General features: G+C 41.4%; 1 protein-coding gene across 15 annotated transcripts in view; it reads left to right on the forward strand.

Annotated features, from left to right (window-relative positions):
* The window catches only part of KCNQ2 (potassium voltage-gated channel subfamily Q member 2), a 181,119-nt gene that overhangs the window by 90,544 nt on the left and 74,529 nt on the right, over positions 1 to 16,046 (forward strand). For all 15 annotated transcript variants that reach the window (XM_001368000.4, XM_001367934.4, XM_001367897.4 and 12 more), the window contains exons 2-5: positions 437 to 527; positions 4,481 to 4,607; positions 7,509 to 7,684; positions 9,897 to 10,022. In XM_001368000.4, the coding sequence (XP_001368037.1) occupies positions 437 to 527; positions 4,481 to 4,607; positions 7,509 to 7,684; positions 9,897 to 10,022 (520 nt within the window). The remainder of the gene's footprint in view (positions 1 to 436; positions 528 to 4,480; positions 4,608 to 7,508; positions 7,685 to 9,896; positions 10,023 to 16,046) is intronic.

Raw genomic sequence — 16,046 nt, forward strand, 5'->3', positions numbered from 1 at the left:
GGACCTTTTGAGATCATATAGGCTTAGCCCTTTATTTTACAGAAGAAGAACCTGGGACTCAGAGAAGTCAAAGTACTTGTTCAAAATCACACAGGGAGTAGGGCACAGAAGAAGGAGTTGAACTCTAGTTTCTAACTCAAAATCTTGGGCTCTTCTTACAACATCAAAATTTCAGAGAAAATTTTATCTAGTGCTCATAATTTACTGATGAAAACACTGGAGTCTAGAGAGAGAGACTGACTTACCCAAGGTCTCCAAGTGATTATCTAGTCCTGAACTCAAGCCCAGGTTGACTAGCTATAAGTCAAGGACAGTCCTTGCCCTCAAGGAACTCACGGTTTTAACCAGACCGTTCTTTCAGCCAAGGAAACCAAAATTGGGCAGTGGCATTTGCAGTCCATGCTCTGGACTGAGTGGCCTTTCTCTTTTTCCTCAGGTTCTTGCTAGTCTTCTCCTGCCTGGTGCTGTCAGTCTTCTCCACCATCAAGGAGTATGAGAAGAGCTCAGAAGGTGCCCTCTACATCCTGGTGAGTCTCAAACTTTGGGTAGGTGTACATGGGCAGAGTGCATAGCTAGGTTTGGAGATATGTCCAGGATGAGGAAGAGTAAATGAAGGCTCTCAGAGTGTATCCTGTTGGTGGGGATTTTGGGGAAATGAGGTTGCTGGAGAACCAAGAACTTTTCAAGGGAAAAGCCAAGGTCTCCTTGCTTGGGATCAAGGAAGCGCCATTTTGGATGGCCTGAATCATTGTTGGATTGGTTTGCTTTCTGTTTCTTTTATATTTCAGTTGATATAGAAGAGCCTCAGACCACAAGTTTCCAAATAAAAAACTTTCATGGAGCGTCTTAAGAGTTCTTTATTTGTGTGACATTTTTTTCATCTATAAGACTTGCAGGCTTTTGAGGGTAAGGATCTGGTATTATTCCCAATTCCCCCATTATCTGGTACCTCCTTTCCAAAATTATCTTTTAGTTTTATATATGCTTATATGTTAACATGCTATTTCTCTGATAGAATAAGCGTTCTTTGAGAAGAGGAATCATTTCATTCTTGTCTTTGTAGTCCCATTGCCTAGGGAAGGACTTGGCATGTAGTAGATACTTGTTGATTGACTAATGGTTTCTTCTTTCATGTCTCCCATAATACTTATTATAGGACAGGGCTCAAAAGAGGCCAGATGTACATATTTATTAGTAGTAGTATTAATAATAACAGCTTCTACTTCTTTAGCATTTTATAGTTCATAAGGAGCTTTCCTTAAAACTGTCTTATGAGGTAAATAGTGAAATCTAATCCCCATTTTACAGATAAGACATTAAGACAGAGAATGGTTAAGAGACAAAAATGATACTTAAAAAGAAATGATGATTATAAAGCAAAGTTCTAATAAAATCCCAGCAAAGTGACTAATAATATCATATCTTTGAACCCTGTATACAATGTACTGTTGTGAAGTATAGCTCACTCTCTGTCTCTGTCTCTGTCTCTCTTTTTGTCTCTGTCTGTCTTTCACTCTCTCTGTCTCTGTCTGTCTCTGTCTCTCTTTTTGTCTCTGTCTGTCTTTCACTCTCTCTGTCTCTCTGTCTCTGTCTGTCTCTGTCTCTGTCTCTCTTTTTGTCTCTGTCTTTCACTCTCTCTGTCTCTCTGTCTCTGTCTTTCTGTACCAGTTTACCTTTAAGGTGGCTCCTATTTATGCTGTTTGAGATAGACACTATAACAGGATTATTTCTGCCCCCTTATGCTAATGTTAAAACAAGATGATCTCTGCCTCTTCTCTATTACCAGCATTAGAACAAGGTTATCCTTCTCCCCCATAACTAGTATGATAATAGAATGATCTCTGCCCTGACACTAGCATCATAGCAGGGTAATGCCTGTCCACCGACACAAGTGTTAAAATGGGGTACCCCCCTCTCCTCTGGTATCATCTTTAAAATGGGGTTATTCCTGTCCCCTGACAGCAGTGCTACATAAAGTAGCAAAGTGTGTTGTAGGCAATATAGGCATCTTCTCCCCATAGAAGAGCAAACCCTAGAGCTTAGAATCAAAGTTCTCTAGTATAACTGTTATTTTAACCCCTGTATTCCATCTGCCTCCCCTCCCAAATCGAGTCTCCCCCCCCCCCACTCCAGGTTGCTCATGACTGGATTTCCGAAGGAACTAGGAATGCCTTTGACATATGCTTGTTAGCAATTCTCTCTGGGTGGGGAGGAGTGAGAGAACATGCTTGTGCAGAGAAAAATTCTGAGTCAGGCTGAGCTGGCTGGGCCCCAGGTATAAAACCGAGAGAGGAGGGATGCCATGGTAACCAAGATTTAATTGTGCTTTTTTTTTTTTTTAAATTTCAGACAAAGCAAAAAATGAAAAGCTCTTAGGTAAGGGAGGAATAGGTTCAGAAAGGAAGTTTAATAAGCTTTTGTCTCATGGGCTTGGAGGACATCCAGTCTTCCATCTGATGAATTACTTTCTGTGAAGTAGTTGAATTTGGAGCTCATGAAAGGGAAATGAGTTGAGTCCATTTGGAGGAGCAATTTTGTGGGGTCCCAGGACCTTCCCTTTGCCCCATTTATGACAATCCTCCTTTATGCCCCTACCCCCCATTATCCACATCCTATTGCCACATGAGGTCTGGAGGTTGTGAAGATAACCCAAGGAGAAGCCAAATGTTCATTCCCATAGCTTACTTCAAGGCCTTTGCTCCTCATTGGAATATCCTGGCAATTTCATCTTTTCAGTAAATTCTCTTTTATTCCATCTGTTTATGCAGAAATAGGAGCTGGATTGGCGAGAGAGGAATAGCACTATAGGCTGAACCCCAGAGTTTTATTGACTGTAAGTGTGAAAACCCAAACCCTCAGAGTTCCCCTGAGGTTTTCAGACCTACCCTCATAGGTCAGGTGCCCTGTGGCATGGGGATAACAGGGATAGAGGCACAAGACCTGCTTTCCAGGGGAAGATCTTTATTTGCATGTTGAAATCCTCTCAACCAATATCTATTAGATGCCTGCTCTATGTCAGGCACTGTATGAGGTGCTTGGTACCCACAGATCCTGCCCCCAAGGGGCTGGTATTCTATCAGGAGAGGCACCACTCACATAAGAACCTATATATAAAATAAAAGCAACAATTTTTTTGAGAAGGTGCTATAAGCTGATAGGTAGAATTATAACTTTGTTTAAAACTAGGAAAGCTGTTGTAGAGATTATGGATGATGTTTGCTGGGAAACTAGGGAGCCATTGCTAGAATTTACCTTCCTTTCTCCTTATAGCTTGTTGTGTGATTGTCTGGTTCCAGTGCAGAAGGGGAGTGAGCCCTCATGGTCACTGCATTTCTACGTATGCCCCAAGGTGGGGAGATTTCCCAAAATTCCCCAAAACAAAGTTCCTGGACTCTTGGGTCCATTTTCTCCATTTTCTAATTCTATTTAGATGCCTTCAGGGAATAGTCACAAGAAGGCTGTAACAATGCACTGACTGGTGAAAAATTCAGGCTTGTTTCCAAAAAAAATGTGGGAAGCAAGAAATAGGAACTCTGGGGAAGCTCAGTGCCATCTTGGGTACATCCAGGGGTGAGGGGAGGAGGGATAGTATATAGGTTACATCATGAGAATTCAGCATCTTCTCTAAGAGAATGGGAAATGTTTGGAGATGAACTTTTTAATAACAGGATTTCTCTCGAAACCATCAGCTATCCTGGATGAATGAGAACACAGTTATTAATTAATTGCTTTCAAGGTGACAGTGGCTGGAGATACTTGTCAAGAGTTTCCAGGTCAGAGGACAGGATTTATTAGCATCTGGTTCAGCTCCCACTCTACCCCTTGTTGGACTGTTCTATAACATATAATTTGAGGGGCAGGTAGGTGGCCCAGTGGATGGAGATACAGGCCTAGAGTAAGGAGGTCCTGGGTTCAAATATGGCCTCAGACACTTCCCAGCTGTGTGACCCTGGGCAAGTCACTTAACCCCCATTGCCTAGCCCTTACCACTCTTCTGCCTTGGAACCGATTCACAGTATTGATCCTAAGACAGAAGGTGAGGGTTTTTAAAAGCAAAAACATATAACTTGAGAGTTTTTGTATCCAGCTTCCATGCAGACCATGAGCACATATGATCTTTCTTTCTTGATGCTCCATTCATTTGTGCATTTCTTTAGGGAACTAATGGCTTCCTCTGCGGCCTCATTGCTGGGCTGGTACCTACTAGGATTCTTTGGTTGGTGCCTTCAATGGGCCTGAGGCCAGAGAGTTTTTAATCTGATACAGATTCAGTTTTATACAACCATTTTTTTCCTGACCTCAGCTTGATGATTCCAGGCTTCTGGTCAGTAATTCAGAGCTCTTCACAGGATCTGGTTTCTGCGAAGATGGGAGTTCCCCTGGCTCAGGGCAGAGGTCAAGGGCCCCAGGTGTTGGGCAGTCCCGTGGTTCAGAGGGAAGAGGCGCCTGCAGGAGGCATTACGTGTGGCTTTCCTTTCAGGAAATCGTCACCATTGTGGTTTTTGGAGTGGAGTACTTCGTGAGGATCTGGGCTGCCGGCTGCTGCTGTCGCTATCGGGGCTGGAGGGGGAGGCTGAAGTTTGCTCGAAAACCCTTCTGTGTCATTGGTAAGGACTTCCCTGAGGGGGCAGCCTCTGGGGAACAGGGAACACCCCGAGAGGGTAGCATGTGGGGGCTTCTAACTGCATGAAGAGTGACAGCCTCCCCTTCCTTCTCCAGCCCACAAACTGCCAGTCAAGGAACTGGCATTTCTTCCAATTCCAATTCATGATATCACCACCATGACATTGACAGGGATTGTTCTGTGTTTTTGGTAAAGAGTTTTCTTTGAAGTGATCACTTGGAGAGGAGCAAAACACAGGGAAGAATTGTGATCTGGGCACCCCTAGCTTTGGGGGGGCCAAGCACCCCTATGCAGGTACAAGAAGCAATAGGGCCATTCAGAATCAGAAGAAACTCAGGCCCCCTTTGGGAAACATCTACTGAGGAGGCTAGTGTGACATCACCTGAATCAAGATGAACACAGGAGACAAATGAAAATCATAGTGACCCAGGGGCAGCTGGGTGGCTCAGTGGATTGAGAGCCAAGCCTAGGGACAGGAGGTCCTAAATTAAAATCTGGTCTTAGACACTTCCCAGCTGTGTGACCCTGGACAAGTCACTTGACCCCCATTGCCTAGCCCTTACCACTCTTCTGCTTTGAAACCAATACTTAGCATTGATTCCAAGATGAAAGGTGAGGGGTTAAAAAAATAGTGACCCAAAGAACTTGTCTGATGGATTTGAAAGGCAGAGATTACAGGATCATAGCTTTAGAGTTAGAAGGAACCTCAAAGGTCATTGAGATCAACACCCTCATTTTACGGAAGAACCGAGGTCCAGAGAAATTAAATGTCTTGCCATGAGACACAAAAAGCTTATGTGTATTTGAAGCCCAAGTTTCTCTGACTCCAAGTCTAGTTCTATAATAGCCCGTATAGAAACTACTGGTGGCTTTTACTTAGGAAGACTTTTTTAAAAAGAATTTTTTAGGGGGCAGCTGGGTGGCTCAGTGGATTGAGAGCCAAGCCTAGAGACGGGAGGTCCTAGGTTCAAATCCGGCCTCAGCCACTTCCTAGCTGTGTGACCCTGGGCAAGTCACTTGACCCCCATTGCCTAGCCCTTACCACTCTTCTGCCTTGGAGCCAATACACAGTATTGACTCCAAGACGGAAGGTAAGGGTTTAAAAAAAAAAAAAAGAATTTTTTAAATTAATAAAATTTTTTCTTTCCCTTCTCTCCCTTTCCCCTCCTGCTGAAAAAGAAGAAATCCTTTGCTACAGATATGCTTAATTAAGCAAAAACAAACATATTGGTCAGGTAAAAAATGTATATGTTATTCTATATCTCTAGTCCAGCATTGAGAAGTAGGGAATATCCTTCACTACCAGTTCTCTAGAGTTTGGTTATTGCATTAATCAGAATTCTTTGTTTTGGTAATTAAAAAAAAAAAACTCTTACCTTCTATCTTAGAATCAACATTGTATATTGGTTTCAAGGCAGGAGAGTTTTAAGAGCTAAGTAATGAGGGTTAAGTGACTTGCCCAGGGCCACCCAGCTAGGAAGTGTCTGAGTTCAGATTTGAACCCAAGACATCCCATCTCTAGGCCTGACTCTCAATCCATGGAGCCACCTACCTGTCCCTTAATGTTTTTAAGAGTACACATTTTTCTCCTAGTTCTATTCATTTTATTCTGTATTAGTTTATACAAGTGTTCCCAGTTTTCTCTAAAACCACTTCCTTTCATTATTTCTTTAAAATTTTTATTTTTTTAAATTAAAAACAAATAAACAAACCTTACCTTCTGTCTTAGAACTGATAGGTTGAATGATTGTCCAGAGTCACATAGCTGGGAATTATCTGAGGCCAGATTTGAACTCAAAATCTCCCATCTTTATCCACTGAACCATTTAGCTGCCCCACTTTCATCATTTCTTATAGCATAGTAGTATTCCATTGCATATACATGCATATACAATAATTTGTTAAGCATTTCCTTTATTGATGGGCATACCCTTTATTTCCAGTGCTTTGCCACCCCAGAAAGAGTTTTTTTGTTTTGTTTGTTTTTTACAATTGGTATTTTTTACTTTTCTTTGAGTTTTCTTGGGGATATTGGCCTAGAAATGCTATTACTGGTTTGAAGGGTTTGCCCCTTAGTAATTTTGGGACAATAGTTCCCAGTTGCTTTCTAGATTAGCTATATTGGGTTCTTTAACATGTTGTCTTGAATCAAAAGCAACAAAACCTCAGTTTAATTTCTGGCTTTGCCACTTTCTAATCATGTAACCTTGGGAAGTAACTTCACCTCTGTCAGCCTCAGTTTCCTCATCTATATAAGGAAGGAGTGGAAACAATTGATCTTAAAGATTCCTTCCATTTTTAAGTCTGTGAAAATGAATAGTTTTAAATAGCCCTAAACCTTTATCTGGATTTAGTCAGTACCATTAGGTTCTTCTGGGGTGAATTCAGACCCACCGGAGCGTGGGGACTTTCCCTTTGGTTCAAAGTCACAGAAAAAAATGTAGCAAAAATAGTAAAAAGAAGGAAATTCTTGGAGTATTAGACCCAGTGGATGGCAACTCTGGGAGAGAAAAAAACAAACCCCAGGGAAGCTCAATGTGTAGAAGGTTTTCTATGGATATTTTTAGAAATGGAAGAGATCTCAGAAGCTATTTAGTCCAACCCATTTATTTTACAGATCACTGAAGCCCAGGGAAGTTATGACTTTCCCCAGGGTCATCTGAGTAGTAGATGCCAGTAGTGAGATTCGAACCCAGGTCCTTTGACTTCAGATCCAGGGCTCTACCATGTACCTACCTCTGCCCGAGGCCTCTATCCTGCCAACCATTACAGAGAGATATGCTGGCACTCACGTCTCAAAGCAAGGATATGCATCAAGCCCACGAAGGCAGAAGGCACAGGGAGTACTTGATCTTATGGATTGTCTTTGTTATTTCCTACATAGACATCATGGTGCTGATAGCTTCAATTGCTGTGTTGGCTGCGGGATCCCAGGGCAATGTGTTTGCCACGTCAGCCCTCCGGAGTTTGAGATTCTTACAGATTTTGAGGATGATTCGAATGGATCGGAGAGGAGGCACCTGGAAACTCCTTGGTTCAGTGGTGTATGCCCATAGCAAGGTAAGCCCTGAAACAGCTGAGAACAAACCTGGGAGATCAGGCTTGGGGCTGAGTATCTAGAGCTCATTCCATACAACTTCTCCTTCCTGGAAAAGAATGAACAGGGTAAATACCACATTCATCACAAGTCAATTTATTTCTTATGCTGAGGATTTTGTGGTTCCTCTAAGTAACCTGTCTACAACCAGCAACACTTCCCATTTGCCCTGGTGTTGGACAGCTTTTCCTTAGTGCCCATCTCCTGCCCTCCAGGATCCTGAGGAAGAGATCTTGCTGGATGGAGGGTACTTATGTCATGTTGGCCAGTTAACCTATCCCTCAGTTAGATTTCCATTTCCATTTCCTTTAGTTGTTCCCTCTTCATGTCTGTCAGAGAATGGAGCATCATTATTAAATTATACCAATGAGATGTCTTTTGTTTCCTCCTCTAAATCATCATGTTGTCAAACATCAAAGAACTTTTTGCTAAACTGTAAACCCTGAGTATCTGCTATTTGGAGATAATTTTGGTGGCTGTCCTATTTTCTATGGCTTTACAGTAGATTGTTTAACCAACTGTTTAACCATTGCAGTCAGAACTATGGCTGAGATGGAATCTCTCTCTCTCTCTCTCTCTCTCTCTCTCTCTCTCTCTCTCTCTCTGTCTGTCTGTCTGTTTTTTTTTTCTACCCTTCTCTTTCCTCTCTTCTCACACAAGGGAAACAACTTAACAACAACAATTGATTATTGTTTATATTTATTCTGCATATACTTACATATGTACTGTTGTGCTGTTAAAATGTAAGGAAGCTCCTTGGGAATAGAGCTTGTTTCATTCATTATACTTGTATGCCCAACGCCTGGGGCAATAGCTGGCCTATAATAGTTGCTTGATAGTTGCTGCATTTGGTCCTGTGGATGGCTTGGGTCCTGTAGATCACTGGAGCTCACTGAATAACTGTGATTCTGTGGGTAGATATGGTTGTGTAGCTTCTGGCTTTGTGGTTACTTATCTTTCATTTGTCCTTGGATGTGATTTAGAAACCTGAAACACAAATACATTTCTATCTGCAAGGTCATTTTAAAAGGATATTTCATTAACTTCTCCCCACTCCCACCAAATTAAAATGCATTAAGGACAAAATTGGAGCTTTATAAAAAAATGATTTCCTCTTCAATAATGTAATTACATTTCCTTTTCAATTATATTGCTTCTATCTGAAGTGCCACCTAGAGGTAGCTAGGTGGCATAGTGGATTGAGTGCTGGACCTACAATCAGGAAGACCTGAGTTCCAATTTTGCTTCAAATACTAACTGTATGATCTTGGGCAAACTATTAAACTGACCATTGTCTGCCTCAGTTTCCTCACCTACAAAATGAGTATAATAATAACATCTACCTCACAGAGTTATGGGGATGAGATAATTTTTGTAAAGTGCTTTGTAAATCTTAAATCTCTAATACAACTGCTAGCTGTTATAATTAGGATTATCTTTCTGCATGGTGAATTTGGAAAGAACATAAAAATTAAAGTCTGAAGATAATTTTGATGCTTGGATCTACCACTTGCTACTTGTGTGATCTTGAGGTCCTCTATGGGACCTCAGTTTTCTTATGTATAAAACAAAGGGGTTGGACCACAAAACTTTTCTGGCTAGAGACCTATGATCATGTGATCCTGAGACAATTTTGAATTTAAATGTGAAAGGACTCAACCATTTAAGCAAATCAGTGAAAAGTCACTTGGAAAAGGACAAGAATAGAAAAGCAGAGACCAACAGCCTGAATTTGTTTCAAGGTACCCCAGTTTTGGTTGATGGTGCCACAGTTCTTGTTGTACTTTTAGATATCCCAGCAGGGTATGGATGGTGAAATCCCAAGGGTCTCTCTTGCCTTTTCCTGGCAGTAAGCCGAGACCATTGTTAAAAGTCCCAGTGGCTAATCTGGCAGGTGTTCTTCCCAGCATGCCCCTGGGAATGAAGCTGTATCTGTTAGTCAGTGCCAGCCTGTGGAGTTCTATGAAAGGTGTCCTGTGGGCCAGCAAGCAATTGGATAACAGCTTCCTGCAGGGTGTTCCCTGGCAGAACACGCGAGATCGCATGGCAAAGGTTGTCTTCTCTGGTCTTCTCCCCAGATGGAGTGCTTGAATCTCCTCATTAATTGGAAAGACTCAGCAAAACGGCTGTCATGTGATATCCAGGTTATAATTTTGTCTATTTTCTCTCTTGCAGGAGCTGGTCACTGCTTGGTATATTGGCTTCCTTTGCCTCATTCTAGCCTCCTTCTTGGTGTACTTGGCAGAGAAAGGCGAGAACGACCACTTTGACACCTATGCAGATGCACTCTGGTGGGGATTGGTGAGTCACTCATTTTACCCTCAACAACTGCTTCTGAGGAGACATTTAGTTCAGTGAAGAGATGGCTTGTGTAGCACCTGACCCAGTGCCCTCTGCTCTCATTCCCTGGCCAGGTCCGATCCTAGGGGTGGTGAGGTGGTGCCATGGAAAGAACACTGGGTCTGGAGGCAAGAAGCGATGAGTTTAAATCCAGCTTCAGACTTTTACTAGATGTGTGACCCTAGGCAAACTACTTAACTTCCATCTGCCTCGATTTCCTTGACTGTAAAAAGGAGTTAGTAACAGCATCTGCCTCGAAGAATTGTTGTGAAGATCAAAGGAGGCAATATTTGTAAAGCACTTTGTACGGTTCCTAGTATATAGTAGGCACCATTTAAATGCCAGCTATTATTGTAATTATCATGATCATTATTTTCCCCTACCCCCAAATCTCATTTTCTCTTTGATTCATTGAGACTGGACCCAGAGATGTTGGTTTTTTTTTTTTTTTATCTAGAACTGTGATTTCATTGGTCTGGGAAACTCTTGATGAGGAAATGTCTTACACTAAAGCAGATTGGCAGCTCTTTGATAATTTAGTTATGAGGACCCAGGGGGTTAAGTAATTTGCCCAGAGTTACATAGCCAAGATGTGTCTAAATCATGAACACATGTCTTCCTGACCAAGAATCTGTTTATCTGTTATGTCATGCTGATTTGACAAAAATCTCAGAATATATAACATGTATCTATGCATTCACAGATAGGAATAAGAGGGTCCTTTGCTTCCACGCTAACATGCAATATATATATCCATCTATCTGGTACACAACAACTTTTAGTCCATCACCTTGAAAATATAAAAAACTCACGAGAGCCCTCAAACAAATGCAGAAAACCCATGGAGGATTCATAGTAACCTCAAAACAATCAATATAATGTATCTCTGACTGGTGAATCTATTTTGCATAGGCTCCTAATGCCTCCTATTCTCATAAAAACATTTTTGATTTAGATTTCCTCTGGAAGGGGGAAAAATAAACACATGGGCCTGCTAGACAGGTAAGCTCCCTTCCCACCGGACCCATACCATGTGAATAACTGACTCCAGTAATGTAATGGAAAGTACAGAGCTTCAGCATTTCCATTTTATTTCCATATTTTGTCCTTTGATTCTGTGTCACACAGTACTTGAGGATCATTTCCATGATGATCTTTTCTTTCTAATGTGTGTGGTATGAAAGAAATTTCCGATCAGTTAACAGACGATTTCCTGTCCTGAGCCCTTGAACTTGGCATTGCCCTGAAGCAACCCCTAAGGTTGGCATTGTCTAACCTGTCCCACCTCTTTACCCTCCCCCATATCTTGCTTACAGGCTAGACTCTGGGATTACACTGCCCATGAAGTTCCCATCCTCAGCTTCCAGCTTTCTCTGGATTCTGAAACTTTTAAACTTAAGAATGCTAGAGAGGCAGTTCTCAGGAACTTTTACCTCTTGGCCAATGTGGCTCCCCTCGTTATGACTATCATATGCCAGAGACATACTTTTGCCTCTCTAGGGCTCAGGACAGGAAATTACCATTATACAGAAACTCTCCTCTTGAGCTACAGAGGTGAACAAATGCATGTGTTTCTGTCTCATGGTCACTGTGAACAACTCCTCCGGAGAGGTCACTCCTAAGTCTCATTCTGTATTTAGCTCTGTTTTCAGAAAAGGAAAAGAAGGACCCAAAGGATAGGTCATATCCAAGAGGCAGAAAGAAGGTGGAGACATGGGAGTGACTTCTTCCATGACAATCCGTTTCATAAAAATGTGAATCAATTCCTTCATCTTGGGGACAGTGCCCTTGGTGATGCCTGTTCTCCAGGAAGCACTAATGGTTTGTTCATACTCTCAATATGAGGATTCGACCAAAGTAAAATAAAAAAACATGACTCTGTTTAGGCTCATCAAGTTAGGGGGAGAACTCTCATGACTAAGCCCCTCCCCACACATGTTTAATATATGTGATAAATATAACCCATCTTTCATTTCTTCCCTTTATCCTAACGTCCCTTTTCTCATGCCTTCTAAGTGAAACTGCATTACTGCCTGTAACATATGTGTCTTTTAGACATTTAGAAATGAAAGAATCTGTAGGTGGATCCCTCTTTAATTTGTGGGCAGGCCAGGAAAGTCTCCTTGGGGACAACTTTTGGTCAGCCAGTGGCTATATCAGGGAAGAGCCACTTGGAAACTTTCTTAAATTCTCTCTAAGGCATATTCAAGGAAACGAAGACAAGGTTCACTTTGGGGTCAATTTTATTTTCCCCAATGTGACAAGGAAATCACTTTAAAAGACTGATATATATTAATTTAAGGTCGCCAAGGAATTCAGCTATGTAATTCCTAAATCCTGTTACCCTGAGTAGGGTGGAGATTGGAATAATTAAATTTTGATCTATGCTGCAGCCCTTCCTAAATCCTGTTAGGACTGAGTAGGGTGTAGATTGTAATTTCCAAGACCTGGTTCTGTCATTCCAAGTATCTCTATTGTATCAATTCTAAAATCAATCATGACTCAAAGAACTTCCTGTTCTATGCTTAAGCATAGGTCAAAGCCCTTTCCATTGTTCAGCAAAAGGTTTCTGTCCTAAAGTAATCTTAAGAAGGGAGGAGGAGGAACCTCACATGCCAATGGGGTTCACATTCCAATAGACTATCAGTAAGAAATTTTCCAAGTATGAAATTTCCCAATGGTGAAATTTCCAACATTTATAAGTCTAAGAAATTTTAAGGTTTACACCTATTGCTTATGATATGGGCCAGTAGGTTAGGCATGTGAGGATATAAATGAGAGAATAAATAATGTGATTTGAACTTTTGATATTTGAATGTTTTGCCTGACAGGAGAGAAGTTAATTATGCTTTTTACTTAATATAAGCTTGTTGACTTGGTTGACCAATTATTTATTCATTTTTTGCTTCTCACAAAAACTGTACACATATTCTAATATAAACAGGTGGTCTATGAAAAGTTACGAAGTCTACTATTTTAGAAAGATGGGTAGAGGTACATTATATAACCAAAATCCAGTCTATCTAGATCAGTGCTCTCTACAAAGTAACTTCTGTACACTGGCTCAATCCTGGACTTATAAGCTGTCAGAATCTCTTGGGAATACCTGAGAGAATAAGGTTTTAGGTGTGGTCAAACATGCAGCTGTCACTGACCTTATGACAGAATTATTACTACCCAGTAACTTGATGTACTCTTGCCTTAGATTTCAAATCATTTACAGTTCAACTCAATTCATAAAATTTTCAAGCCCACTGTCTCAATCAAGGACCTTGCTTCATTTTTTACTGAAAGACTACATGACATCCTACACAAACCCCATCTATATATCAAAACCTTTGACATTCCCATTCTCTCCTTTACTCAATTCTTTGAGAAATAAGTGGTCCTTTTTGCTAAGATCATTCCCTCTAATTTTATCCTTGATTCCATTGTCTCTAATATCTTCCAACTGATTGCTCTGGTTATTACTGTTTCTAATCTTTAATTTCTCTCTCTCTCTCTCTCTCTCTCTCTCTCTCTCTCTCTCTCTCTCTCTCTCTCCATCTCTCTCTCTCTCTCTCTCTCTCTCTCTCTCTCTCTCTCTCCATCTCTCTCTCTCTCTCTCTCCATCTCTCTCTTTCTCTCTCTCTCTCCCCCTCTCTCTGTTGCTGCCTTTGAGCATGGCCAGGTCTTCTCCATTTTAAAATACCCCCCTTCTTCACTCTACCACACCCTGATAACTTTGGATAGAGCAATTTCAGTTGAGTGATGAGGTTGGGGGCTATATTCAAGGAGAGAAGAAGCATAGAGTATAGATAACTTTTTCTGGGAATTCAGCTGTGAAATAAAGAAGGCATGTAGGACAATAACTTCATGGAATAATAGGATCAAGTCCCATGACCATTTTCAGTCTTCCTCGTCTTTTATATATCTATAACATTTGGCACTCTTGACTACTCTTTCCTCCTAGCTATTCTTTCTTTGGGTTTTCATTATAGTACTCTCTCATGAATCTCCTCCTACCTAACCTTCTGACTATTTCTCAGTCTTCTCTACCGGCTGATCATCCATGTTTTGCCTCTCAACTGCGACTCTCTTCTTTTTTCAGTACTCTTTTACTAGTTCACTTTTGGTGAATAAATTAGTTTTCTGGGATTAATTATCATTGTATAGATGATTTTCAGATCTATATATGCAGCGTTAAGCTCCCTCATGAGCATCAGTCCCACATTTACAACTATCTACTGTACCTTTTAAATTTGGATGTCCCATAGGTATTTCAAACTTAACATGCCCCTAACAGAACATATTATATTTCTTCCCAAACCTACTCCTCTTCTTAACTTTCCTATTACTTTGGAGAGCACCACCATATTACTAACTGACTAGATCTTTAGAGTCATCCTTAACACCTCAGTCTTCTTTATTTTACGTATCTAATTAGTTGCCAAATCTCATTAATACTACCTCTACTGGTACCCCTCGACCTATCCCCTTCTCTTCAGTCATATAGCCCACAGTCCAGTTCTGGCTCTTATTCCCATTGATCTGGACTATTGTTACAGCTTCCTTATTGATCTCTCTGACTCAAGTCTTTTCCTTCTCCTACAACATATTCCTAACACTCCAATCTGTCAACTCTATTCACTTTTTGTTGACCAAATATACTCTTCTATTGGGCATTTCAAACTTTTTATAATTTGACTATACTCTATTTTCTGGGCTGATTACCCATTAATGGCCCTTTATGCCTTCTATGTATCAGTCAAATTTGCTTCCATGCTATTTCTCCATGTCTCATTTCTGTACCATTGTACAGCCTGTTCCCATGTTTAGAATGCACTCTCTTTTCACCTCCTCCTCTTAGAATCCCCAGCTTCCTTCACAGCTCAGTTCAAGCACCACCTCCTACATGCTACCTTTGCTGATTCTTCCCCTCCCCCAGCTGGTAGACTCCCCTACTCAAGTTATCTCGTATTTACTTTGTATTATATATACTTCTCCCTCTCTCCCTCCCTCCCTCTTCTCTCTCCCTCCCTCCCTCTCTCCTCTCTCTCCCTCCCTCTCTCTCTCCCTCCCTCTCTCTCTCCCTCCCTCTCTCTCTCTCCCCCCCCTCCCTCCCTCTCTCCCCCCTCCCTCCCTCTCTCTCTCTCTCTCTCTCTCTCTCTCTCTCTCTCTCTCTCTCTCTCTCTCTCTCTCTCTCTCTGTAGTAGTCTTCCTCCTCTGCACCTCTTCCAGGAGAATACAAGATCTTTGAAGGCAAGTTTATTTCAAGTTTTTGGCTTTTGTATCCTTAACTCCTGAGAACTTTAATAAATGCAGTTTCCTTGCTTGGGCTACACAATACAGGGGAATACAATTTCAGACAAATAGGAACAGTCACCCAAGTAATCAGACTTCCCAGAGATGCAGTTCTCAGTCTCAGAGAGGTCTCACAAGATTATTTGGGGCTCCTTTCTTCTATATGTACAGCAAAACCCCTCTCCCCCCAATCCTGAAGCCCATGCTCTTCCTACTCTTATTTACGAGTTTCAGAGTGGAAGGTGTTTTTGATAGGTCTATGAAGAGTGGTTGTTGTTTCCCTTACCCCACCAATCAACTGACCTAGCTTCCTGAGTGGGATGTAAACATCCCAGTGGTCCCATGATTCTAGGGGAGGTTTATTAGAGGAAGATTGTAAACTTAGATATGAAAGGGACATCGGAGGCCATTTAGTACAGCCCCTCATTTTACAAATGAGGAAACTTAGGCTAAATGACTTACTTTGGATCACATTTGCTGAGGCAGTAAGTACATGAGGGAACCTGACTTTGGATTCCTCTGACTGGCATAAAGTGAGCAGTGATGGCAGACCCTCACTCCCGAGGAACTGGTGTTGATGGTGTCTGTGGATGAGGGGAGGACCAACTTATGTTACCTCATGGTGTCAAACTCAAATGGAAAGAAATCCCTGTGGACCTTATATTGACTTAGAAAACCACAAGTTAACATTATTTATGTTGT

This window comes from Monodelphis domestica, chromosome 1, assembly GCF_027887165.1.
Source record: "Monodelphis domestica isolate mMonDom1 chromosome 1, mMonDom1.pri, whole genome shotgun sequence".
Classification (NCBI taxonomy): domain Eukaryota; kingdom Metazoa; phylum Chordata; class Mammalia; order Didelphimorphia; family Didelphidae; genus Monodelphis; species Monodelphis domestica.